The sequence below is a fragment of the Lottia gigantea genome (assembly GCF_000327385.1).
Source record: "Lottia gigantea unplaced genomic scaffold LOTGIsca_118, whole genome shotgun sequence".
In the NCBI taxonomy this organism is placed as follows: domain Eukaryota; kingdom Metazoa; phylum Mollusca; class Gastropoda; family Lottiidae; genus Lottia; species Lottia gigantea.
Genome location: NW_008707180.1, coordinates 378,494 through 404,542, shown reverse-complemented (window position 1 = coordinate 404,542; position 26,049 = coordinate 378,494). Strand labels below are relative to the sequence as shown.

Here is a 26,049-nt window from a genome sequence, read left to right as displayed (position 1 = left end):
AATTTATTTAATCCTTGTTTAACAGTTTTCTTGGTTCTTCCCCAAATCTTTTTCCAAATTCTTTTATTGTGCCTATCATTTTTCCCACTCCTGAACCTCGTGCCTCCTTTTCAATTGCTAAATTATGTCTGCTTTCTTCAGCGGCTTTAGCATCAGCTGCTTTCTTTGCGTTGGCAGCTTTGACTGCGGCAGATATTCCTCCAGTAGCTGCATTCGCCGCTGCAATACCACCAAAAATTAAAGGTAGAAGAAAGGTAAAAATCCACCTTCTTTTGCGTTCGCGTCAATTCTTTCTAAATCTATATCGTCTCTGACTTTACAATATTTGTATTTATCAATAAGTTTTTTAGTTATTTTTTTACCGTTGAAAGTTATTACAGTTGGTGAAGCTGTTTCAACAGCTTCTATTATTTTCATAACTAAAGTTTCTGCTTTCATTTTTAAAGGGTGTATTTTTTACTCAATTCTTATCATTCTTCTATCTGCTATTTTAATTAAATGTTTTGCTTCTTCCAATAATAAACAATAACCTGTTACATCTCCTTGTGTTTTTTCAATATGAATATTTATGTTGACTCCTGTTTTGAAAAGATCTTCTTGGTGAGCTGATAAATCAAAACAGAAGATTGGATGATTGAGTGCTAAATCTACATATTCCAACTGAGGTGGATTTCCAAATAATTCACACATATTTTTATAGTTTCTATACAATTCATTATACTCCTTTGTGGTTGGATTAATTGTTAAAGGTTGGTTAGGATAATTATCGTTGTTTAATCTTACTTGAACTTTATGGATTAAAGGATCTTGAGTTTGGTTCATTGCCACTCTGAAGACATTATTGTTATTCGTTTGAGAATCTGGTAAGTTCTTGAAACCAACTATTAAATATCTTGCTGGTTTAATAGTATTAGTGATTGACCATGTGGTGGATTCTCCAGTTAAAGTCATGCTACCTACCGTATTACGATGAAGAAAAGCTATTTCAATATCTTTAGTTAATGAGTTGAATATTCTCGTTTCTACTTCAATTGATGGTGTTATTACGGGTATGAACAGTTGGAGATTCGTTATTTCTAATTTTGCATCTGAATCATTCTCTCCAAAAAATATCTTATCATCGTTGATTTCTCTTTATAGATGAATTTTATATGGTAACCCTATGGAAACTTTTCTATGTTCCAACAGACCGAATAAAGGATATAATTTCCAATTTACGTAATTACCCCACCTATTATTCTCAACAATATTATTGTACTGAAGTGCTCGTTTTTCGAATCAATGATTAGCTGCTCGTGCTACTCTTTCTATTGTGTTTCGAGCAACAACTCTCACTCTTAGCTAAATCAGCATCATTTGCAAGATTTCTTACCGGTTCTTTTAAAACACTTCCATCGCCAACATCGGGTATCCAACCTGAGACTGAATCGAAATCTTTAGGATATAAAACTGTTTTCAGCATTGTGTCGTATTCCCCAGGGTGTTTAATTGTTTCTATCGGATTTGAACCAGCTTCCAAAACCATCTCGCTAAATAAAGATGGAAAGAAATTGTTTTCTAACGTTGTATTAGTTTGAGGAACTTGATTCTGAGTTCCATCTTTTATTTTGAAATCGCATCTAAAATAAGCATCGGAAAGAAGCAACCAATTCGATAATGAATTTATTTCGAAGGTAATTCTACCACCATCATTCAATTGGGATTTAGAACCAACAGTGGGTGAGATGATAATATAATCCTCTTTTTTCTTGTTAAACGAATAACGAATCGGATCGTATAATCTAAAGATTGGATCTAGTATTTTATTTGCCATTTTTAAGGTTTAAAAATTGAGTAGATATTTTCCAAAAAAGAGTTATCTCCCTTCTACATTATTTTAAAACCAGATGTTATTTTATATAATGGTATTTTTAATATGCTTTTTTGATGGAATGTGGGAAATTGATTGAAGGTGTTTTTTGGTCTTTTTTAATGTAAGAATTTATGAAATGTAGGGTGTTTTATGAAATGTAGGATGTTTTTGCTGTAAGAATTTATGAAATGTAGGGAATTTAGGTCTTTTTTGGGAGTTTACACATTGGTCGCATTTTCCCCATGAAATGAAATGGAATGGGGAATCCCTATGCGACCAATGTGTAAGCTCATATACTACTCACATGTCCATAGTTAATTCATAATCAGCTCAATTAGAAGAGAATTACCAGCAGAATTCTAATGAGTGGCCGATCAAGAAAGGTCAAAAGGTTTCTTTTTTTTTGTTTATCTAGACTGTACATACATGGACATTTATGCTTGGTTAAAACTCTTGATTATATACAATAAGAACATCATGATTTGATTAAGAATACATAATAACAAGAAAAACCAATTAGTAAAATAGTTTGCTTAATTTGACACTACAAATAAGGAAACCTATCTTAGTCGTTGCATTTTAAACGCAGATTTAGGATACAAAAAAATGTTCAAACACCCACCGACATGTCTTCTATCATGAAGTCTGGAAACAGTGTTATATCTATTGATATCTCCAGCCAGTAAATCCACATAGAGTAAGGATCTTGTCCTCTCTTCCCAATGGGGAGCCTCGCCCACCGTATATGTGGCTCGATGTATATAATTTTCAACTTTATAAGCCATTATTGATACTGCCTCAATAAGCTACTAAACATGGTAACCTTAATATTTAGAGATAACACTACTCTGTCCTATGTTTGATTAAAGTATAGGGCTGCTATCAGATATCAGTTATCTTTACTAAAAGGGGCAGTCTGATTTTGCTAGTAGGTCGGAAAAGTTAGGTTCTCAAATTAACGAAAAAAATACAGTTAAAAATCTAGAGATATGTTTCCCTTGCCTTATTTGAAAGTTTAAACCTTTTACAATCCCTTGTTTTTTGGTACGAGTTGGAAAACTTACGTACGGATTTAAGCAAAATAAACGTCGAATTGAAATAACGACAGTGGCTATTTACCAAGTACTTGGCAAATAGTTCTAGATCATTCGTAAGGCTATTTACTACGTAAATTTTGGCAGTTGCAGAATTTTTGTTTTTGCAACAAACAAACGGAATGTTATTAAAGGCAATAGACCAATATATGGTAATATATCTGGAATCAAATGCGTACCACGTAGTTTGTATGGACAAGGGAGGTAACTCAAAACTCCATATTTCAGAGCGTTGCCTCTTTAATAAATGGAGGTATAACGATAATAGCAAAACGAACAATATAGAATACGTAATGTGTAGGCTAATATTTCAAAATGCGTGGCAGATATTTCACTGAAAAGTTATGATCCGAATTCTTTGAAACTCGGACTACACTCATACTATCTTGTGTTAATCAAGTATATCTAATTTGAAACAATCATAGAGTTTTGAGTTACCTCCCTTACTTATACAAACTACATAACGTTTGATCGAACATACAAATTTCAAAATTTTAGAAAGTTGCCTTGATCACGAAAATAGCAAAACTTACAATATAGAGAATGTAAAATGCAGATATTTATCTGAAAAGTTATGATTCGAATTCCCTGAAACTCGGACTACAGTCATACTATCAAATAGCCTATATCAAATTTGAAACAATTCTTGTTATAGAGTTTTGAGTTTTTTGTCCAAACAATTTACGCGGTACAACTAGTTGCTCTACTATTCGTTCGATTTGAATGGAATTCTACAATACGTTAAATATATATCGGATCATGCAAATTTAAAAATTTCAGAGCGTTGCCTTGTTAAGAAATGGATTTATAACGAACAATGTTTAACGTGCGTACATTATGTTGACTTAATTCTAGGTACCGCAATAATATTGTCTTTATCTCCCTCTAGAATATTCATGTAACATCAGATAAATTACCATAAACTAGTCTATTCTGTAACAAAAAACTCTTTGTTTGTTTGTTGTAATGAATATTTATTTGAAACTATTCATTAATGCTATATATACATACACGGACATCAATTTTTAATTTGTTTTATGACATCTATGGATCAACCTGTCCAAAAATTGTGAATTAAAGCTAAAAGTATGCAAATGGTGATGTTTATAATTATACTTCTTTCCGATGATATGCTATGTTAACAAATAGTAAACTTGTATACGTACAATTCTGAATTGGTAATAACTTTTTTATTGGTGAAGATAATTCAATTGTGTAAAAAGATTTAAGATCATGATCTAAAACAAGCCTGAAAAACACAAATTAATGAATATTTATTTGAACCTATTATTATTAAGGGTTTTATTTATTTGCCACGCAGAATTTACGTGGTAAATAGCCTGATGAATGTTTTAGGACTATTTGATACGCAGTGGTAAATAGCTCCAGCCGGCTAGCAATCCAATAAATACCTTCCTTTACATACCGGATTTAATTTTTTCACATTATGAAGCAAATAAATCTTATTACAAGAAATTTTGTTAGATAAATCATTTAATATTGGCAATAAATTATTGTTAGTTTTTGACTTGTTCAATAATGGTTTCTAGTTACAAACTGTACAAATGTACGAGTTGACATTAAATTTCAAGATGGACGGTAAGACGCTGAGGAAAAAGCAACACGAAAATGTCAAAAAGTGCTTACTTTTCCACTATTATGTATGCTTCATTACTCAAATTTATCAGTCATTATGAAAAGGAATTCGTTCTTTTTCATTTACAACTGTAAAAGTTGAAGAAAGAGACGAAAATTCGTCGATTTTGTGACTTATGATTTGTAAACATTGGTCAATCGGACACTCTGATCAAATCGACCATGAGCCTAATTACTTGTGACGATAAGCTTATTCGTCTACTTTTTCTTAAAAATCTCACACCATGATTTAAATTGACAGGTGTGCCATATTAGGGGATTGATTTGAGGCAAGAACATATTTAAATAGTCTTCAGAAGTACTAGAAATGTACGTAAATCGCAGAATTCCTTCAAAATATCACTAACAAGGAATTTCCCATTTCTGACTACAGGCTAGAACTTGGAGTATAGATTAACATTGTATTGTGGAGATCTGTCAATCTATACTCCTAGGGCTAGATGCCTTGTCTTTTTAATTATCAAACACGGATACTTCTGAACACACATGGATTTGAAGGCACAAATTTTGACGGTTAGCTGTGAATATTAAATATTACTGATTGGCTTAGTAACTTAGTTAAAAAAATTCCTGTTTCTGAGATTAGTACAGTCAAGTAACCTAATTTCGTGCTAACCTCTTTTTAGTGCATTTCCCGAAAGGGTTAATAATTTACATGTGCAACCTCACTTGGCCTCAGCATTTGCTTGTTTTAATAAACATGGGTTTTCTGTACAATGTCAGCTAGTAGAATGAATCCAGTAGTTTCAAGTAAGGTAAAATGTATTAATGTGTACTTTGACAAATACAAAATGGCGGATTTCAGTATTACAAAACATCACAAGTTTTTATTGGCCGAATTTCCTTATAATCCCAAGCTGTAATTGGAATTCCAAGTGTCGTCTGCTATGTCGTCCCACGTATGAGTGGTGCGGATTCCGTGTCAGCAGAAAAATTCTATGGAACACAATGTGGGCCATATTCGTATGTTGTTTCAATAAATCACGCTACGTATCTTATTTTATCAGTCACTATTTTATTGTAAAATTATGGTTCTTTGAAGGAATTGTCACTAGTTATAATGAATTGATATTAAAGATAAATACTAAGAGAAGTTAATTATACCACTGGGTATCCATACAACGTGTTTTTCTCGACTTATTTATAGATCAAACATTGTACACGAAAATAGGTGATGCATTTTGCCGCCGTTGCCGAGTTGGTTACTCATGAAATATGGGTCAAAGTGAGGGATTTGTAAAGAAAATCGAAAACAAACCAATTTTAATTATTTTGTGGAATATCTGAGGAAACATTTAAGACATGAACAATTTTTATCCGTTTTTTTTTCACTTTGACGAAATTCTGTGTTGAATCCTTATATGCCCGAAAATAGGTTATACCACTGTAGTAATGTATGATTGGTAAAAAAAATAAATTGGCGCATTTGTCCCTTTAATATTGAGATGCATCATGAATTTTTTTTGCAAATTTCTATCTGTTTTAGAAATTACTTATTCAAGAAATGAACTGTATCAGCTAGAAGAACAGAACAAGAAGTTACAGAAGGAACTCTTGAATGTTGAGAGAAAGTATAACTCTCTGGTAGGAATGATAGGAACAGTGGAAGAGAAGGAGGCTCAACCCTCAACAAGGTTACAGGATATGATTTATGAGTTGTTTAACAAACAATTATACAGGTAATAATCTGGTAAATAAAAACAGTCAGTTATTGCCTGACACTTATTATATACCGGTACTGTATATAAACTTATAGCCTAGAAATATTAAAACAATTCCTAAAAGAGCATGTTGATATATACAGTCAAGTAACCTAATTTCGTGTTAACCTATTTTTCGTGCAACTCAGGAAATGATTAATAATTTACATGTGTGACCTTGCGTGACCTCTGCATTTGCTTGATTTGATAAACATGGGTTATCTCTACAATGTCAGCTTGCAGAATGAATCCAGTAGTTTCAAGAAAGGTAAAATGTAAGCTTATTAATACTTTGACATGAACGAAATTGTTGATTTCAGTTATTACCAAATATTTTTTATCAGCCGAATTTCCTTACAATTCCAAGCTGTAATCGTCTGCTAGAATGTATTTCAGCGAACAACGTCACATGACAAACTAGCAAATTCCGTGTTAGCAGAAAAATTCTATGGAACACAATGTGGGCCATATTCTTAAATGACTTTTAGCAATAAATCACGTTTTACTTATCTAATTTTGTCAATAAATATTGTTTTTTTACATCATTGTTCTTTGAAGGAATTGTCATTAGTTATAATGAAGTATTATTAGAGATAAATACTAAGAGAAGTTAATTATACCACTTGGTATCCATACAACGTGTTTTTCTCGACTTATTTATGGATCAAAAATGTACACGAAATTAGGTGACGCATTTTGCCGTTGTTGTCGAGTTGGTTACTCATAAAATATCCAGGGTCAAAGTGAGGAATTCATAAAGAAAATCAAAACAAACCAATTTGAATTATTTTATAGAATATCTGAGAAAAAGTCTAAAAAAGAAATTTCCGTTTTTTAAATTTGACAAAATTCGGTGGTGAATTCTTATATGCACCGAAATAGGTTACATTACTGTATATAGTACCAAAGAAAAGTTTATGTCATCAGTTCAAATTAGGACATGATGAATGATGAAAGTCAAATGTGATGATCTTCAGAATTTACACTTTTAAAAACTTGCTCTTTGAATTCTCTATTGTATTGAATTAATATATTTTACATCGTTTGTGAAAGTCTACCTAATTCAAGTCTCATGTTATGATTACTGAACCCTGATGTCAGTTTTTGGGTTCAAGCTATATCGAATTAATCATTTTTCTATCAATTACTTGACCAAGCTGTATTAATATGTTTTAAAGTAGTCTTAGTAGTACGGGAGTCTAATAGGAATAGAAAGGTAGGACTATATTTAATTTCACAAATACCGGTAGCTTTATTTGTATTATTAGTTCGACCTAGAGTCTGATATATTTTTCAGTGATTTGGTAATATTATTAGATGGTGGACATTGTATTTATGGTCATAAATTAGTTTTAGCGTCTCGAAGTGATGATTGGTGTGACCATCATCTAGAAGAAATAGAAAAACTAGATTTATCAGGTAGGCTACTCTTTGAGAAAAAATATATCATATGCTAGTTTAATTAAAGTAAGACTCATTTGAACATATATATCCCAAATATTGTATTTTGGAGTGTTTATGGGGCAGGTGCTATTAGAGTGCCCCCTATTAGAGAGCATGTTGGAAAAGAAACAAATTAGTGACATGGCTCTTTTTTTCAAGTCCAATCCTGTAATTAATAATTTTATTTATTAACAGGAAGTGACCGCTGGTCAATATTAAATTTTGCTATGAACAATGGATGGTGATGAATTTGATTTCTCTGTTGTAGAATTGAGATATGAAGTTGCCTTTGCCTTGATTAAATGGGTATACACTGGTGAAATTAATCCTCATTTTGAAGATGATATACTGTTAGAATTGTTACAGAATTCTATTAAATTTAGACTAGAAGACCTTCATTTAAGGTGAGTTAGAGGCTTTATCATTTTTATTAAATATAAGCGAGAAAAACTAAAAGAAATCTTAATACACAGACATCAATTAGAAAGTTATAATTTAATTTATGGTTTATCTTACATATTCCTCATTTTAGGCCAATATGAGAAAAATGTCAATAATTACTGACTACCGGCTTCCAGTGTATTCATAAAGAGTGACTCAATTACCTCCACCTGTATGAGAATACTAGTGGCATTAAACTTGAATACATGCATTTTCTCATTAACCCATACCCTAATCTGAGAACATTTATAATAAGGAAGGCCTAATTATAAATTCAACCAATTAAATGTGCTATGTCATATGATTTGTTCTGTTATTCTGTTGTTAGGTTGGTCCTCTTATATTCAAATCTTCTACTTTATAGAGAAATTTTATTTGTAGAACACAGAAGATGTTAATAACAAGAATCACAATAAATAATTGTAATAAGTTCTATGAAATAGCTGAAGAAGCTGAGTTATTGAAAGAATCTTGCCAACAATTTATGTCCAGATACCAACCTCCTCCACCTAACCAACAGGTAATCTATACCATTTTAATACAAACTATCTTGTCAAAATGGCTGGCAGTCTGTGGTCAGATAGATAGACTGAATCAGGAAAGTGTTTTCTGTTCTTGGTTTGTGATCGGAATTGCCCTGAAAATTCAGATTTTATACCCATGCTGACTTTTCTACTTTATCATTGATTTTTGAAAACACTCACAGATGATACGGTTTTACATTAAAGAAAATTGCTTTATGAATTATGATGTAGGTTTTCATAAATGATTGTAGAGCACAAGTTCGAAGGGAATCACAAATGGTCACCATGACTACCTAGCTGATTATAATGATGGAATGTTGATAGAAGCACTGAATAACATTGAAAACAATGACCCCAACCAGCCTTCAACTTCCAAAATGTTAACATTGGGCAACACTAGCTACTACTCCACCCAAAACACCAACAGATATTCACACTACACCACCAAGGAGAAGAAATACCAATGTCAGATCTGTAACGCAAATTTTGTTAGCTCAAAAAATTTAAAAAATCACCACCGAACTCATACTGGAGAGAGACCTTATAAGTGTGATGTCTGTAATAAGGCTTTTGCTCAGAAAAACACACTAACACGGCATATGTACATTCATTCAGGAGAACGGCCATACAAATGTGAAGTATGCGGCAAGTCATTCAAACAGCAGGGCCATTTAGCCTATCATGTCAAAATGCATACAGGAAACAAATCCTTCAAGTGTCCAAACTGTGCAAAAACTTTTATCACTAGGGTTGCTTTACGTATGCATGCTCTTGTTCATTCAGAAGACCAACCATTTAAATGCACTACGTGTGATAAAGGATTTAAAAGAAAAAGCACATTAAAAGATCATCTGTTGTCACATTCAGGGGTCAAAGCCTTTAAATGTGATGTGTGTGACAAATACTTCTCTAGAAAGTTATATTTTCTAGAACACAAGAAGACTCATACCCACAATAGACCATATAAATGTATGTATTGTGATAGGGCCTTTAGTTTGTTGAAATATCTACGCAAACATACCAAACTTCATGAAGATCAGGACAAGTTCAAATGTAACCAGTGTGATCAGGCCTTTAATTCAAATGAAAGTCTGAATTACCACATGAGAAAACATTCACAATCTTGTGCCTTTAAATGTGACCTATGCAGTAAAACATATCGAGTAAAGAAGAATGTGATAAGACACATGAAAACCCATGAGGAGGCTGAGATGGGGAGTAATTATTGAACACTATGGAATTTCTAATGATCATCTACTGGTACATATATTTCGTCAATCATTTGTATATTTCTACATTATAATGTGGTAGTATATTGTCATCACCCTAGTCAGTCCATCCGTCCGTTAACAACTGGTTTGTGAAAACAATAGAGACTACAGTTTTTATCTGATTTGAATGAAATTTGGTGTGCTCATTTATATTGATTAGAGCTTAGAGGAATTTGACGATCTGTTGATGAACGCTTGTTGAGTTATTGCCCTTGACTTAGGAAAAACGTGTCATAATTTGTTTGTGAACACAATAGAAATTACAGTTTTCTTCCCATTGAAAAGAAATTTTGTGTCATCATATGATGAGATCTTGGTCAAGATCAAAGTTGACCATCTTTCTATGAAAGGTTTTTGAGTTATTGCCCTTGACTTAAGAAATACGCTTCAAACTTTGTTTGTGAATACAATAGAGACTACAGTTTTCATCTGATATAAATGATATTGGGTGTGGTGACTGTGGTCATTTATAATGATGAGATCTTGAAAAAGTTTGAATACGACATTCTTTCGATGAACGATTTTTGAGTTATTACCCTTGACTTACGAAAAAAACGCTTCAAAATTTGTTTCTGAACACAATAGAGACTAAAGTTTCCATCCATTTAAATGCAATTTGGTGTGATCATTTATAATGATGAGATCTTAGTCAAGTTTGAATTTGACAAGTTTTCAATCAATGTCAGAATTTTATTAAATAATGTGTGTTTGTTTAAATCAACAATATATTGCACAAATTAGATATTTGGTATGATTTGACACAGATTGATGAATGCCCTCAATATACTGAAAATGTATCAGGAAATTGGGTAACCACTTGTTTCTTCTCATTAAACTAAACACTAATTTTTTGAATGTAAAGAAAGAATGATTTTGTCCTGCAATTCACATTTAAAGTAATGCTTATTCCAAAAAGTGTTGAATTTTGGGGATAGAATGGAAATATTTATTCTACATATATTTCGTCAATCATTTTTTATTCTTATTGGACTAAAAAATAATTTTGGATCTAAAGAAAGATCTGAAATGGAGGGAATTATTGTCCAGGTGACAAAAGGCTTAATTGCTGTTATATTTCAAGAAATACAATGATTAACGGTGTGTTTGTTGTTTTGGTTGATAATCTTTTTTTTCAGCCTAGTATTTTCTCTAATTTTTGGTGAAAAAATTTTTTTTGATACAATTTTGTTGGGTTAAGGATACATAGATAAAAAAAAAGTTGTATTTCTATTGTTGATAGAATTGTTATATTAAGATACATATTAAATTATATTTTGTTATTAAAATGACTTATTACTTTGGTCATTTTAAGCACCAGTGACCTACTTATTTTTCAGCCCTCAATTCCTCTTATTAGCAATATTGGGGCATTAATATGGACAGAGTATATAATATTGATAGGGGATAGATGAAAATTTGTGTCATACAAACTTTGCATGTTTTTTATCAGTTATAGTGTTCAAAGCTCACCATCACAAATGTGTGTCCAGAATTATAAGCGATTGAATGTTAAAATGATGACTCGTCAATTTAAAATATTCTGTGATATATAGAAAAAACATATAGGAAAAGTGAGTAAAATTCCTAGTATAGAGCTTTTTTATTATTATTGATTTTCGTACATTTCCAGTACTGAATACTATTTACATATATTCAAGACTAAAATCAACCCCCCAAAATGGCTTACCTGGCCCTTTAATCACTTCTGCATGTAATAAAAATAGCATTTCTTTACAATAATCTTTCAATGCAAAATCATTCACTTTTCATTGATTAACAGGCTCGTTGTTTCAAAAGTACAAACACTGACAAATTAGTATTTTATCTGATCAAATGGAAATTATGATATGATTCATCTGACATTTTTCTAATAATTTATTATGAACTTTGAACAATAAAATATCACAGCACAATGTTTTTATGATTGTCATAGACAAAGTACAATTCAAATCAAAATGCTTTAATATAATACTTCAACAAGGAAAAAAACAGGAATGATTTTCAATTCTGTATGCTGTCATATACATTATACATTGAATGAAAATAGTGTGCTTTCAATGAAATTTTTCAATACAATTTACAATGAACCTTCATATCATTTCATATTCATTACATATTGTAGTTTGAATGACATTTTTCAATACATTTTACATTATTAATACTATCAATGACATTTTTAATTACATTATGCATATTTTCTGTAAACTTTTTCACTGCTGCATAATTTAATGATTTCAATGAAATTTTAAAATGCTGTATTACTTGTATTCTTATGATACCTTTCAAAACTGTATATAATATGTTGTACTTTTTCTTTTCTGACACCAATTTATTTTTAGTGATATCACCAATCTTAAATAAACATTTCTTACCAAGACTTTTTGCACTATGCTATAATGGTTTTTTTTTTTTACAAAAGTTATGTGTTTTGGCTTCAATTTTTGTCCTTAACAAAATAATTGGCATGTAATGAATTCATAGCTAATTAGTGAAAACTAATGCTTAGTCCAAAAAGTGTCAAATTTTGGGGATAGAATAGAACTATTCAATCAATATCAAATGTGAACACAGATTATGATAGTAGCATTATTTTCTTTGAGTTTCTATAATTATTACCATAACATTAGGTATAGTGTACTCTGTATAATCTCAAATCCAATGGGTCCATGAAAATAAGTTGGATTATGGAGGGTCCTTGAAATTAACATCTGCTGTCAATCTGTATCAGTGACCTTCCTTTAGCTTATACCTTTCCATATCTTACTAAACTTTATAATTCTTATTCAAAAAGACAATTCACAGTCCATATATTTTAGACACAACTTTTAGTTTTAGTTACTCATTAGCCTATATGTTAGTCTTTTTGTAGGTTCAGGTCGAAATTCATGACATAATCATACTACTCAATTTTTTTAAACTAACGCATAAGAAGGAAATGAATCAGGAAGCATAATAGATCTTGGATTGTTCATATAAAAGATGTCAAGAGTACACTGTATTTTACATAAATCACTTAAATGTTAATAAAAAATACACAAAAAAATAATGTTGACTATCAACCCTATCTACCTTTTGTTTATATTTGTGTAAAAATTATCACATGGAAATGCAAATAAATAAAATAATTCAACATTTTTATGTGTTGATAAATAAGATATTTGATTCGATAAAAGTATCTGGTGGCCGTTAAAAATGGATAAAGATTTGATTTTGCAAATGATTAAAGATATACTTATTTTTATCTAAGTAATGCCTAGACAATATTTTCAACTTTCAGAAAGTGACAGATATAAAATATCTATCCACAACATAAAATCTAACATAATATTCCATAATATAGTTGTTCACAATACTAATCATAAAATCAATTTTATGAAATAGGTCTTTTAATGCCACAATATTTAGTTTATTAAGTTATAAACCAACTGAACCTGACTGAAAGCTCTTTTTAAAATTTACATGAGGAAACTGTCTAGCCCAGTCTTCAATGTGTATGTCATATATTCCACCACAAAACGACACATCAAAAAATATCAGATTCCTACAATTCTCTAAAACACTGAAAAATAGATAAAATGATATCAGAAATGGACATCTTTTAAAGTTTTTGTGTTGCTTTCTGAGAGGAAATAAGGTAAATAAGGAATTTTTCCATTTAATGGTGGCATTAGGACTAAGGCCATTGCTCACCCTTACTGATTTAAATGATTTTTCAAAAAATTCTCACTGTTAAAATAGTACTCAATACATCAAATGTAGATCAATATATAAAGATAGCTAGCCAGGCAAGGTAATATATGCCCACTGGCAGCTTTGATTTTGAATCAAAATATTTAGCAGTACAGTAACAATCACCAGTATGAAATATTCAACCTTCAGTCATACACTTCTTTTTAAACTCTTTAGTGCAATACTGAATAATATTGAGTATGAGTTATTGCCCTTGTTCTTGAAAACGTGTTCAATTTTTAGCTCATGAAAACTCTAGAAGGCAAATATTCAATCTTCAGTGTGGGACTGAATAATAAAACCAAGTTTTGTCAAAATCCAGCAAGAATCATGCCTTAAACAGTGTTAAAGAGCTTAATTTGAAAGCGTTTTCAAGAACAAGGGCAATAACTCATACTAAATATTTTTCGATTCTTCTGATTTTCAATAGGGTTCATCTTTGGGTGATTACAAACACTCATGCCAAGTTTCGTTAAAATCCAGCACGAATTGTCCCTTATAAAGTGTTTACGAGGTAAAAAATGAACGCGTTTTCAAGAACAAGGGCAATAATTTATACTAAATATTTTTCGATTCTTCAGATTTTCACTAGGGTTCATCCTTGGGTTATTACGAACACTCATACCAAGTTTTGTCAAAATCCGTCAAGAATTGTGTCTTGTAGAGTGTTAACGAGCAATTGTGGACGGACGCACTGACAGACGTACGAACGAATGAGCGACCGACTGACCGACATGGGTGACGGCAATATACGCCCCCCATTTCATGTGGACATCCCCAAGTTGTAATACCTCAATACAGCAGCTGGTGTAACTTCTCTTGTACCAAGAATATCAATTTGTTCCATAAATGGTGCATATTCAGCTATAGCTCTTAAATCATTATCACAAACTGTTCTACAAACAAATTGCAATCACATTCAAATATAGGGCATAGTGAGAGACAAATAATCTTTCTAATTAATTTCATGTTCACCCAAGACAATTATCGTTGGCAGTGGAAATTCTATGTGGCAACTTTTTAATTTTAATGGAATAGAAATGTGTTTAATCGTTAGATTAAATTGACTTAGCAAAGACATTAACAATCTATACTGTATTGAAAATAAATGATAAAATATTAAAATTACTGACAAAAAGAACAGAACAGTTTGTCAATTATTTTTTTAGATTTACAGATGTCGTTAATATGAAAAACCCCAGAAAATATACCAGTCCTTGATGCTAATGTTCATAACCATACATCAAATAGTTTACCTATTAGCAGTTAAAAAGAGTTTTTTCATGGATCGACATTCCTTTAATAATGAAATTAAACAGGAGGTATTTGATTTTACTTGAGGGCTGAAAGAGATAAAAAAAAATTCTTAATTCAAACATGAGAAACTACTCTCAGACTGACTGAATTGCAGTCAAACTCAAATTACAAAACTGAAAAGAGTTATGAACACATAAAATTGTGCTACATTGGCTGAAAAAGCAAATCTTTGATAGAGTGAATAAATCTTGCAAATAAATTATACACTTAATTCTTTTTTCTAATTTGATTTTATTTTTTTAGTGAATGTCTAAAAAATTAATGTTTTCACTTACCACCAACCAATATCAAGTTCTTGTAATTTAGTACATTTATTAGCTAAAGCTTTAACACCAATATGTGTTAAGGATCTTGCCTGCCATAAGTCTAATGATATCAAATTACTACAAACATAGGAATTAAAGTATATAGAAATTTTATTTCCAAACTAACAAACAGTTTTTTAATTTTTAAGCTATTTGAGATAACAACATAAAATGAACAATCAGAGAAATTTTATTGCATATTCTTACTATGAAAAGATGTCAAATCCTGGTACCACTAATAGAAAACTGTCAACCTGTCTATCTTGATAACAGAAATATAGTAAACTCTTAACTAATACTCTAAAATCAAAATGAAATTTCAGATATAAAGCCTACATACTGGCAATTATTGGCAATTTCAATAAGTACATCATCATAACTAGCTATACCAATACATGATCCCAGATTTAGATGTTCTAATAAGGGACAGGACCTACAATATACAGTATCAATTTATATGAAAATTAAAGACCAGTTGTCACACAGTCTGAAACTCTTAAGAAACAACACATTTTTTAATATTTCTCATTATATTGCTTTAGCAAACAATGAGCCAAAAAACATATTGAAGATGTATGTCCTACTCATGATCATAAAAATAACTACAGACAATGCCATACACCTTGGGAAATTTTGAGAGACTGCAGCTTTAGTCACTATTTTTCAATTTCCATATGTCAAAGAATCGTAATCATTAAATTATGATTTTAAAAGAGAGGGGAGGGGGAGGCGTATGTGCAGCACTTACCGTAAAACAGCTATTACTGAAGGCATATCAACTAATGTACGATATAAATTCATTCTTTTTAATTTTTCAAACCGACACAGCAACAACATGGCAACATTACCTATCTTCCTACAGTTACTTAAATCTATCTCTGAAAAAGTTAGGTTCTTATCTTAAGTTTCAATACTGAAAAAAATCCTAAAAGGAATACACTGATATCTTACTATCTGCTTGACCAGATGATAGAAATTAATTTCAGCTATTTATATTCATATTTCTACAAATCAATAGCCATTAAGCAGACACCAGATTTTTATTTCCTGTACAGATTTTGAAGCTTTTCAAAATATACTCTTTGGATCTTTGTGTAAGCTTATTAGGGCATAAAAATAAGCATGTGGTCAAACACATGATCTGCAAATTTTCAAATAGGTGTCAGATATCAATTACATAAGAAAATAATATGAAAATTTCTCAGAAGTTAAGGTGAAAAGTTAAGTAATTGGTTCTACACTTAATACACAGTTTTATTAACTCACTTAACATACAGTGCTTAGCATATATTTGAGTAATTTTTTATATAAACAAGTACATGTATATTACCTGCTATATTAGGACAATGTTGTGTTAAAAGTTTTAATGTTGTGGAATCAACAAATTTACATGATGATAGTATTATACCAGTTAAATTGGTATTACATACTGGAAGTAATCTATTAATATAATTATCATATATGTAGATTAAATCTATAAAATGAGAATGAATGAATGCATGAAAAAACAATTGAATGAATGCATGAATAAATGTGTTTTAAGAATGCCATACTAGTTGTTGACAAGATAGCTTATTTCAGAACATAGAATATAGTAGATAAATTTTCTTTGTACTGATCTGTAATTAAGCGTGTACCTGGAGAAAACAATTGCCAGAACACTTCTCCAATGTCAAACTGTAGATAGAATATTTCTATTGAAACTTCATGAATAATAGGATTGTTTTCAAGAACTCTAGATAAGCTAGGATGTTAGGACTAGAAATTGTAATCTCAATAACCTAAGTGACTGTCAATGGAGACAAATTGACAAAAGTATTGAGAAATTTGGTTGCCAGAGAGTAGGGTTTGCTCTTGTCCGGTAAGATACATGTCCATATAATAGAAATAGAAAGTCTCTCTATAGATAAGATAGATATATTGATATACATGTACATACTGTTGTAAACCTGAGTCAGTTAAAATTCCACCCTTCCCACACCATGTTAGATTTAACTTCTGTATAGCAGAAGATCTTGACTGTAAACCTGCTAGTGTTGAATCTCGTACCTTTAAAACAATATTATCACTAGATAGAAACTTTGTATCTTCATTGTTTGATTAAGTATGACACAGACAATAGATTTTTGCTCAACTAATCTTACATCTCTTATTGAAAGTGTTGAACTTTGACATGAAGACACCATGACATCAACTGACCATGAATAGAGATATTTCATGTTAAATGATTCTTACCTGAGTCCAATATGGTTGTAAATTCAATTCAGTATAAAGTAAAGGATCATAACAATATTTTTCTAATAATCTGTAATAAAGATAAATTTTGGGTTTTGAGTTTTCAGCTTTATCCAGAGAGAGACTGTTAAAGCTATAATGACTAGAAAAAGGGGAGGGTAAGAAAGGGTGCAAGTATACAGTTTAAGAATAAAACATACTGACCTACAGGTCTGTGCTAAATGACAGAGATCAGTGAGATCTAAATATTGTAAAATTAAATTGATAACTTCTCCCTGCAACAGATAAAAATAAAACACCACAATACTACTATTTCTCACTATCTCAAAGAAAAACAGAATATAATATTATGGTATATTACTCCTGGGTTTTATTGTAAACAACCTTTCAACCAGGGGCGCAGATCGCTTTTTCAATGCGGGGGGGACCAGTAGGTCTGCCATTTGTACTGATCACATGATATGATCGACGAAAATATGCGAACGATTCAAATTCACTACGTGTGAACCTTGCCAATCAGCAATAAGTAGGTCACTCTATTTATATAGTCTACTGTCTGAAAGTTGACGGAGCGGCCACTAGAAAGTGCAATAATTGAAAGACGAGTTCAAAATAAGTCCAGAATTCATGATATTGTTTGAATTTGGAGCATACACATTCAAGGGAATTTCGAAGATACCGTCATCCTTTAGTGAAGTGTCCATTTCGAATCTTTTGACATTCGAAGAAACGACATCGATGCCTTGTAGTGGCCATGTTAATCAAACTCAATGATAAAAGAAGTCTGATAAAGGGTGGAGCTTATATTTACATTCTGTTTACACAGATATAAACTGAATGAATGTGACCCCTCTTATCCAATCAAATTGTGTGATACCATGTAAACGGAATCGTAATTTAATTATTCATTGATAATTAAGAAATATCTTTAATTCAAACTTGTAGAAATGATATATTAGTCTAATATAGAATAAACACTCACAGGTAAACAATCAAAAGATCCATTAATAACTCTGTTAGATTCTTCCTCTACTGCAGACTGAGTTGATGATACATTACTGTCACTTTTAATTTCTAACTGTTGTAATTTAATATTTAAATCTTCATCTAGAATATTATTGACATCAGGCACTACTTGAGTATTTGGTTTATTAGTAGATCTAGTACCATGTAGACGTATACAGTCTAACTCTGTATAGTATTCCACCAATTCCTGACACAATTCCAATCGGATTAAACTGAGTAAAACATGCAATGAAAATAGATTCAGTTTTTATTTTGCCTGATATTCATGGAACCAAAAGAGAAAGAGCTTCACCATACGAAACTACACATGGTTCTTACATGGAAATAACACACACCAACCATCTTGAATCTGTTTTTAGACTTTCAACAAAGCCTTCAAATCACAATAAAAGGTTTGGAAATGGCTTTAAGGGACAGGTGAGCCGTTTTTTTTACCAACAATATTTTAGTTTTAGCCAATCAGTTATAGTGTTCACAGCTCACCATCGAAATTTGTCCAGAATTATCCGTCATTTAAGATATTCTGTGATATATAAAAAAGATATATATAGAAATAGAGAGTAAAATTCCTAGTTTTAAGTATTTTTACGGAATAATTTGTTTTCCGTACATTTCTAGTACTTCTGAAAACTATTTACATACGTTCAAGACTAAAATCAACCCCCCAAAATGGAGCATCTGTCCCTAAATGTGATTTGAAGGCTTTGTTGAAATATGATAACCTTTAACACAATTCTTATTAAGTCGATGGAGTGATTCAAAATGGCTGTGAATTAAATTCATGTGTGTTGTTTCCATGTAAGTACCGTATGTAGTTTCGTATGGAGCAGTACTTATTATCTTTTTAACTAATCTGGGTCAGTTTACTCAAAAATGCATTCATTGCACTGTTAAGCATTTTGGGAAGCTATCTAGGACAAACTGAAAATAATAGCTAGTACTTCTGTTTTCAACAAACATCTTAAAGTGGGTTGGAATCAAAAATGCATATCAAACCTATTTTTGCTGAACCGGAAGTGACATATTGCATAATGAGCAAAAAATTGGTTTGGAGGCTGTAGAGCTTATTTGTGGAATGATTTACCTTGGGTTTTCTGTTTTACGTCATTTGTAACAAGGTGCATCGAATGCAATCGACAAAAATTTGAAGTTTGAACATTTTAATAGAGAAAAAACAATTGCATGAATAATTTTGAAATTTTCAACTTTTGCGCTAATTATCAGATCGATTTGAAAATTACAGGATATAGACAGAATGCCAAAACAAATTTACTGCGTCATCAAAATTTTTTAATTACTTCAGGTTTGGATGTGAGAACTTCCAGTTTCTCAAAATCACCTTGGGCAACCCTGCTTCCAGTGTAATTTACAAATGTAGACAAAAACCGTACAGATTATCTAAAATAATTAATTTGAATCAAGAAAAAAAATTCAAACCGGAACTGGCACATGTTACCGGAGAGTGGTGCAGTTTCGTTAAAATTTTACTAAGTTTGCCATTTATTATCTGATTTGTATGATTATGTAGGCTATCAAAAACTAGTTGAATAGAAATTTTAATCTCGAATCTAAATTTTTTCATTTCATGTCCATTTTTTAAAATTAAAAAGTCTATATCTTCTGACCTTGACCTTCAATGACCTTGAATTTTTCAGTGAAGATTGTCCATGACCCCAGCTATCTATAAATATCCTGATTCTGGATGAAAGACATAAACTTCCAGATTTATAAACCTTCGAAATCTGACATTTTCGAAACCAGACAGGGGCTTAATTTTTTCAGATTATTAATGGCCTTTAAATTCTCTTTGTAATGATATATGGTAATAATGCATAAAGATATTTTAAAAAAAAAATTGAAATATTTCAACTCATTGATAATAAAACAGTTGATTTGACCCTTTCACCTCTCACATTAGTCATGGTTCAATGCCTAGAGGTTGTTATCAGTATGGCTAGAGATTAAATTGATTATGTAATCTTTTAACCCTAATAAAATTTATTCTATTTTTTTGTAACATTTTTGCATAAAAATTTGAAAAATACCTCTATTTAAAGCAATTTAATTTACAAATTATTGAACCATTTGTTTTTTTTTTTTTTTATCTTAATTAGAACTTAAATTACAAAATAATACTTGTGAAATATTTAAGTGTTTCAACAGGAGAGTATCTTTTATAAACCTAAATTAGCAGACAATATAAATTGGAGAGTACAACAAAATTTGGAAACCCTTCATTATAAAAACTGTTCGTGGCTCATCTAGTTTAGTAGGGACCCTTTTCCCTGGGAATTTAACATTGTACAGTTTAAATCAGTTCTAGTAAATTTTTGCAAATTCAGAATATTGAGATTTCTGGAGTGTAATATATACTTGATTTATTTATCAGATACCTTAAAGTTCTCGTTCACAAATTTCAGGCTAAAAAGCAACAGAGTTAAATGCTAACAGGCTAGAAGTTTCAAAAGGTTCAAATCCATGGGATAAGGTCTCATTGCCACACTCGGAGCTGTCCACAGTTCTAGTTCTTGTTAATTTTTTTGCCCTTTTTCAACTTTAAATTTGTTCGCCCTAAAAGATTAAAGATTAAAATGTACAGTATGATTTAAAACAAGTCATGACTTCAGCACCTTTTATTACTTACTTTGATAAGAAATTAACTTTTTTCAGTGGAGGGGAAAATACATTTGATTCTTGCTTAGGATAGGTTGGTTTACCAGACCATAATGTTACCCATCTGAAAAAATAAAAATAATTTATGAAGGTAAGGTAAGAAGACTTACAACTAGGAAGAGCCATACAGTGTGAAATGGTGAAAATGGGCATAAAACTACTTTTTTTCGATTTGGAACATCCACCTGAACTTCAAGATACTTTTCCCATATCATCCCTCTTTTTATCCACCAATGACAGGGGAAAACTATGTTTTAAAAAACATGGTATGCCTAGAACCTCAACCTATACAGGTCTCAAACCCCATACACCTTTGGTCATGTCTACCTGTAAGTGTCTAAGTAAGATAAAGTTATTATTCCTTTATTTGTCTAGTATTACTAGTATACTCCTTACCAGGTAATACTTACTCTACTTATCCAGTATCCACTCTATAGATATCTATAATTCTATTTGTCCAGTGTCTACTCTATACCAGGTATTTATTATTCTATTTGTCCAGTATCCACTCTATACAAGTTATTCATTACTCTATTCTGTCTAGTGTCTACTCTATACCAGTTATTCATTACTCTACTTATCCAGTATCCACTCTATAGACTACAAGGTATCTATTATTGTATTTGTCCAGTGTCTACTATATACGAGGTATTTATTTTTCTATGTGTCTAGTGTCTACTCTATACTTTATACAAGTTATTCATTACTCTACTTATCCAGTATCCACTCTATACAAGTTATTCATTACTTATCTATAGGCTACAAGGTATCTATTATTCTATGTGTCTAGTGTCTACTCTATACAAGGGATTTATCATTCTATTTGTCCAGTGTCTAAACTATACAAGGTATAATTTATAACCCTACTTGTCTAGTGCCTACTATATACCAGGTATTTATTATTCTATTTGTCTAGGTTTTTTTCTATTGTATTTGTCCAGTGTCTACTTTATACAAGGTATTTATTACTGTATTTGTCCAGTGTCTACTCTATACAAAGTAATACTTACTCTATTTGTCCAGTGTCTACTCTATACAAAGTAATACTTACTCTATTTGTTCAGTTTCTACTCTATACAAAGTAATACTTACTCTATTTGCCCAGTGTCTACTCTATACAAAGTAATACTTACTCTACTTGTCCAGTGTCTACATCAGTTCCAGATGTACAATCACAAGCTAATATCTTAACTATACATCCTGGATTATATGTTTCAAATACTTCAACTTTTGTTGGACATACTTTATCAGCAAATACAACTTCTGTAAGAGCACAAAATATAAATATAAACTTAAAGGTCATTCTTCTTTTTTAGTATGTCGAAAAAATTTTTGCTCAAATTTGTGAAAACTATACAACAAAATCTAAAGAATGTGTTCCTTAATGTTAGTACTGGGTAAAATGATCCAAATTATTGATTATTGTTGCTAGGAATTTATAATTTCGATTATCGATTACCAAATATCATAATCGATTATATGCCAAAATGACAATTTCACCACTGTACCCATTAACAAGTAGTAATCTCTTACACATAGGTTCCCTTCAACACATAACTTGTCCACAATAAGTTACAATAGCCGATCAAAGCAAGAATATACTTATATGAAGCAAAAATAACCCATGAAATTGAGAATTTTGGCATGTTTTTCATTTAGTTTTTGTAGTGTTTTTCAATCAAATTATTTCTATTATTAATTGATTATTGATCGATAGTCTGTCATCACAGTCCGTCACAATTTGATAATCGATACCCAGCCTTATTTAACGTATCTGAAACTTTTAACTAAAATAAAACCAGGCGTTTATTTTTTAATGCCAAAACTATTTAAAAGGTTTATGTAAATAATTTAAGTAAAGTAAACGCTCATTGAAGAGAAATATGTCTCCTACGTACTAAAAGTCTCAACTAATAATATTGAATCATTATTGCTTAATTAACAATTCTCTCAGTTCTTAATCAAGCCTTTTAAAACAAATTCAGTTTGATCAAGTAGATACATAGAAATAAATAGCATACTTTAGAAATATTTTATGGAACAATTTATGATACTTTTGATAATGAAAATTTTGCATACTGCCACAATATGTCAAATGTGGACCAACAAAAATTGCCAGTGTGTTCATAAAGCTCTAAATAATTATAATTATAAACTTGCAAAAGAATAGTCGTGTCATCATTCTCCACCCAAATGTTTATCACTGTGTATTAGACAATAAGTTATTTCAAATTTCCTTTCCAATTCAATGAGCTAAAACATTGTCAGTACCAGTAAAACTATTCATGACGGCAGAGCAAGCCGTTTTCAGTCCAAAAGGGCTATTAGTTGTTATCTAATGTGCAACCCATGTAACAGAAGACTGAATATCGTTGGTGACTGCTTGAAACCTAGTATAACGATATATGACGTGAAATTACTTTTCGAGATAAACACAAAAAACTATTTGTAAGTGTATTTTGTTAAAATCTTTTTAATCAATTTTTTTACCGCTATACATGGTTTTCATTCTTTGAAAAACTAAACCTTGTATAACAATTTGAGTACTTCGACCTAATCAACCTTTGAAAAGTACAGTATACGAGGTTTTTCGTTTTCATCTGCAGAAAAAGGAACACTGAACCTTGTATAATATAATATTTATGAGGTTTTAAATCTAACTGTTTATATACGTGTTATTTAATTAGTGCTTTTTGAGTTATTTACAATCACGCTAAGAATAATAGGTTTTGATCATAAGATCTGCGCTTTTACGAGCTTTTGAATAGTACCAAAAAGTCAAAATGACCAAATATGGCATATACAAGGTTTCAAGGTCACCCACGATATCTATGTTCCACTCCAATCTCTTGTTCCAGAACACGTTAATAATTACCAATAAAATCATCACTACAAAAACTATCTGGTGTTCGTCTATATCTTGGTGTTGCTGAAGGACACTTCTTCCACCATTTACCATATGTTCTCTATAAAGAGCAAACAATATTATATACATAAACACCTAATCATCACATAAACCAAATTTGAATTATGTTCTACAATATCAAAGCTAAGCTTGAAGAGTGGGGAATGTGCCAGTTTCATGAAAACAGAAATTGTGTCTAAATCCTATATATATATTTTGTTAATATTGTGAGTAATCCTTGTTTTATGGTTCTTATGTAAAAAATTAAAACCGACTTACAAAGACACATGCTTGGGTAAAATCACCATAACCAGGATAAATACTTTCTTTCCCGGCTAAATTAGCTGCAGTATAGGATATACTTCTCTCACTACCATACTGAGAACTAAATTCTACTACTTCCTTACCCACTTGTACATAACAACCACCTACAATACATAAATTATTCTTTAAAAAATTATTACAGAAAGGTAATAAAACAAGACCTAAAAATCAGACTCAATTCAGCTTAAAGGGACAGAGTGCGATATTTTTTTGACCAATTGTACCTTAGTCTCAATACGGGACTTTTAGCTAAGCCAATCAGTAATAGTGTTCACGAGCTCACCGTCAAAATTTGAAGAATAAAAAGACGAGTTGTCTATTCTTGAGACACTGCCATAAATAGAAAAGACATCTATAGGAATAGGAAAAGAAATTCCTAGTTTGAGATACTTTTGAAGGAATTATGCGATTTTCGTACATTTCCAGTACTATTGGATATTCAAGAATCAAATCAACCACCCCCAACATGGCGCAACTGTCCCTTTAAACACTATGATAGCTTTAAGTCAAATCTTAATTTTCAAAAATCTACAAAAAGAATTTTTCCCAGGTTCCCTATATCATTTGATAATAACTGTAATCAATTTTTATCCGTCAGAAATTTGGAAGTGACAATATCTGACCTGTCAATGTTAAATCTTGTAACCAGGAACATTTCATCTCCACTTCTTCCCCACTCATTTTCAAACATTGCCTGAAAACACATTTAGATCACTGCTTCAGATACCTCAATATCAAACAAAATCCTTCAGTGAAACAAATATAAATCTAATGATTGCTTGTGCTTCAACATTTTACCGTAACTTACATGAATAGTTAGTGAAGGATACCCTTGCCTATAAATTAAAAAAAAAAAGAAGTTAATTTTACAACAGTTCACAGATCATAAAAAGTCCACTATCATTAATAAGCTTACGCCACAGTTGTTAACAGTTTCCAGTGATGCCCTTATTACTATATAATAGGAGGACTATCAAGTGAATGGACCATTAGGCCTACACCTAACATTATTAGCCTTGCTAGGCTTACCTTGAGGACTTTGTAATTAGTTTGTCTATCACTGTGTCCTATACTTATGAGAAGAAAAAAAAGGGGGGGGGGGGTGTTAAAAGATCCCTTTATAATAACATTAAACCAATTACCTTACCTTACAGTTCCACTACAGACAGTACCCATCCGATTAGCCAATTATTACTTAGCTCACGATAGCATGAACTCTACTAATAGTACAGTGCAGATAAATACTAAAAAAACGGCTTAGCTCATTCTGATGCTATTCTGATTGACATAAATATCGATATTGATCACTTTGGATTACGATTTAAAGCGCAAACCCTCTGTGACCTTTTTCTATCAAGGTATCTGGGTCTATTGACTTATTTACCTTCTGTCATTATTTTCAGCTGTTTGTTTATTATAGTGTGCGTTCGTGTTATACGATATACTTCAGTGTAGTTATCTTGTATCTTCGTCATGACCACAATGGTGTTTCTGGGCGATACGAATGATTTTCTATGTGTTATGTCAATGATTATCGAGCTCAAATGAACAATA

At 31.2% G+C, this 26,049-nt stretch overlaps 2 protein-coding genes across 2 annotated transcripts in view; one reads left to right on the top strand and one right to left on the bottom strand.

Moving 5' to 3' along the window:
• The window catches only part of LOTGIDRAFT_137822 (hypothetical protein), a gene marked incomplete at both ends in the record, with an annotated part of 32,627 nt that extends 22,688 nt beyond the window's left edge, over positions 1–9,939 (top strand). The window contains one exon of the mRNA XM_009047869.1: positions 9,204–9,939. Within this exon, the coding sequence (XP_009046117.1) occupies positions 9,204–9,939 (736 nt within the window). The remainder of the gene's footprint in view (positions 1–9,203) is intronic.
• Positions 9,940–13,395: 3,456 nt separating this feature from the next.
• LOTGIDRAFT_224605 (hypothetical protein) lies at positions 13,396–25,911 on the bottom strand (the record flags this gene model as incomplete). Its single annotated transcript, XM_009047868.1, has 17 exons — positions 25,880–25,911; positions 25,119–25,189; positions 24,451–24,599; positions 24,142–24,232; positions 22,400–22,529; positions 21,238–21,330; positions 18,550–18,805; positions 17,772–17,842; positions 17,568–17,637; positions 17,272–17,381; positions 16,663–16,772; positions 16,081–16,210; positions 15,673–15,765; positions 15,303–15,410; positions 14,967–15,053; positions 14,502–14,606; positions 13,396–13,540 (listed from the first exon to the last, which is right to left on the bottom strand). The coding sequence occupies exons 2-17, from the start codon at positions 25,174–25,176 to the stop codon at positions 13,396–13,398; spliced, it is 1,806 nt and encodes a 601-aa protein (XP_009046116.1). The 5' UTR covers positions 25,177–25,189; positions 25,880–25,911.
• Between the last annotated feature and the right edge of the window lie 138 nt (positions 25,912–26,049).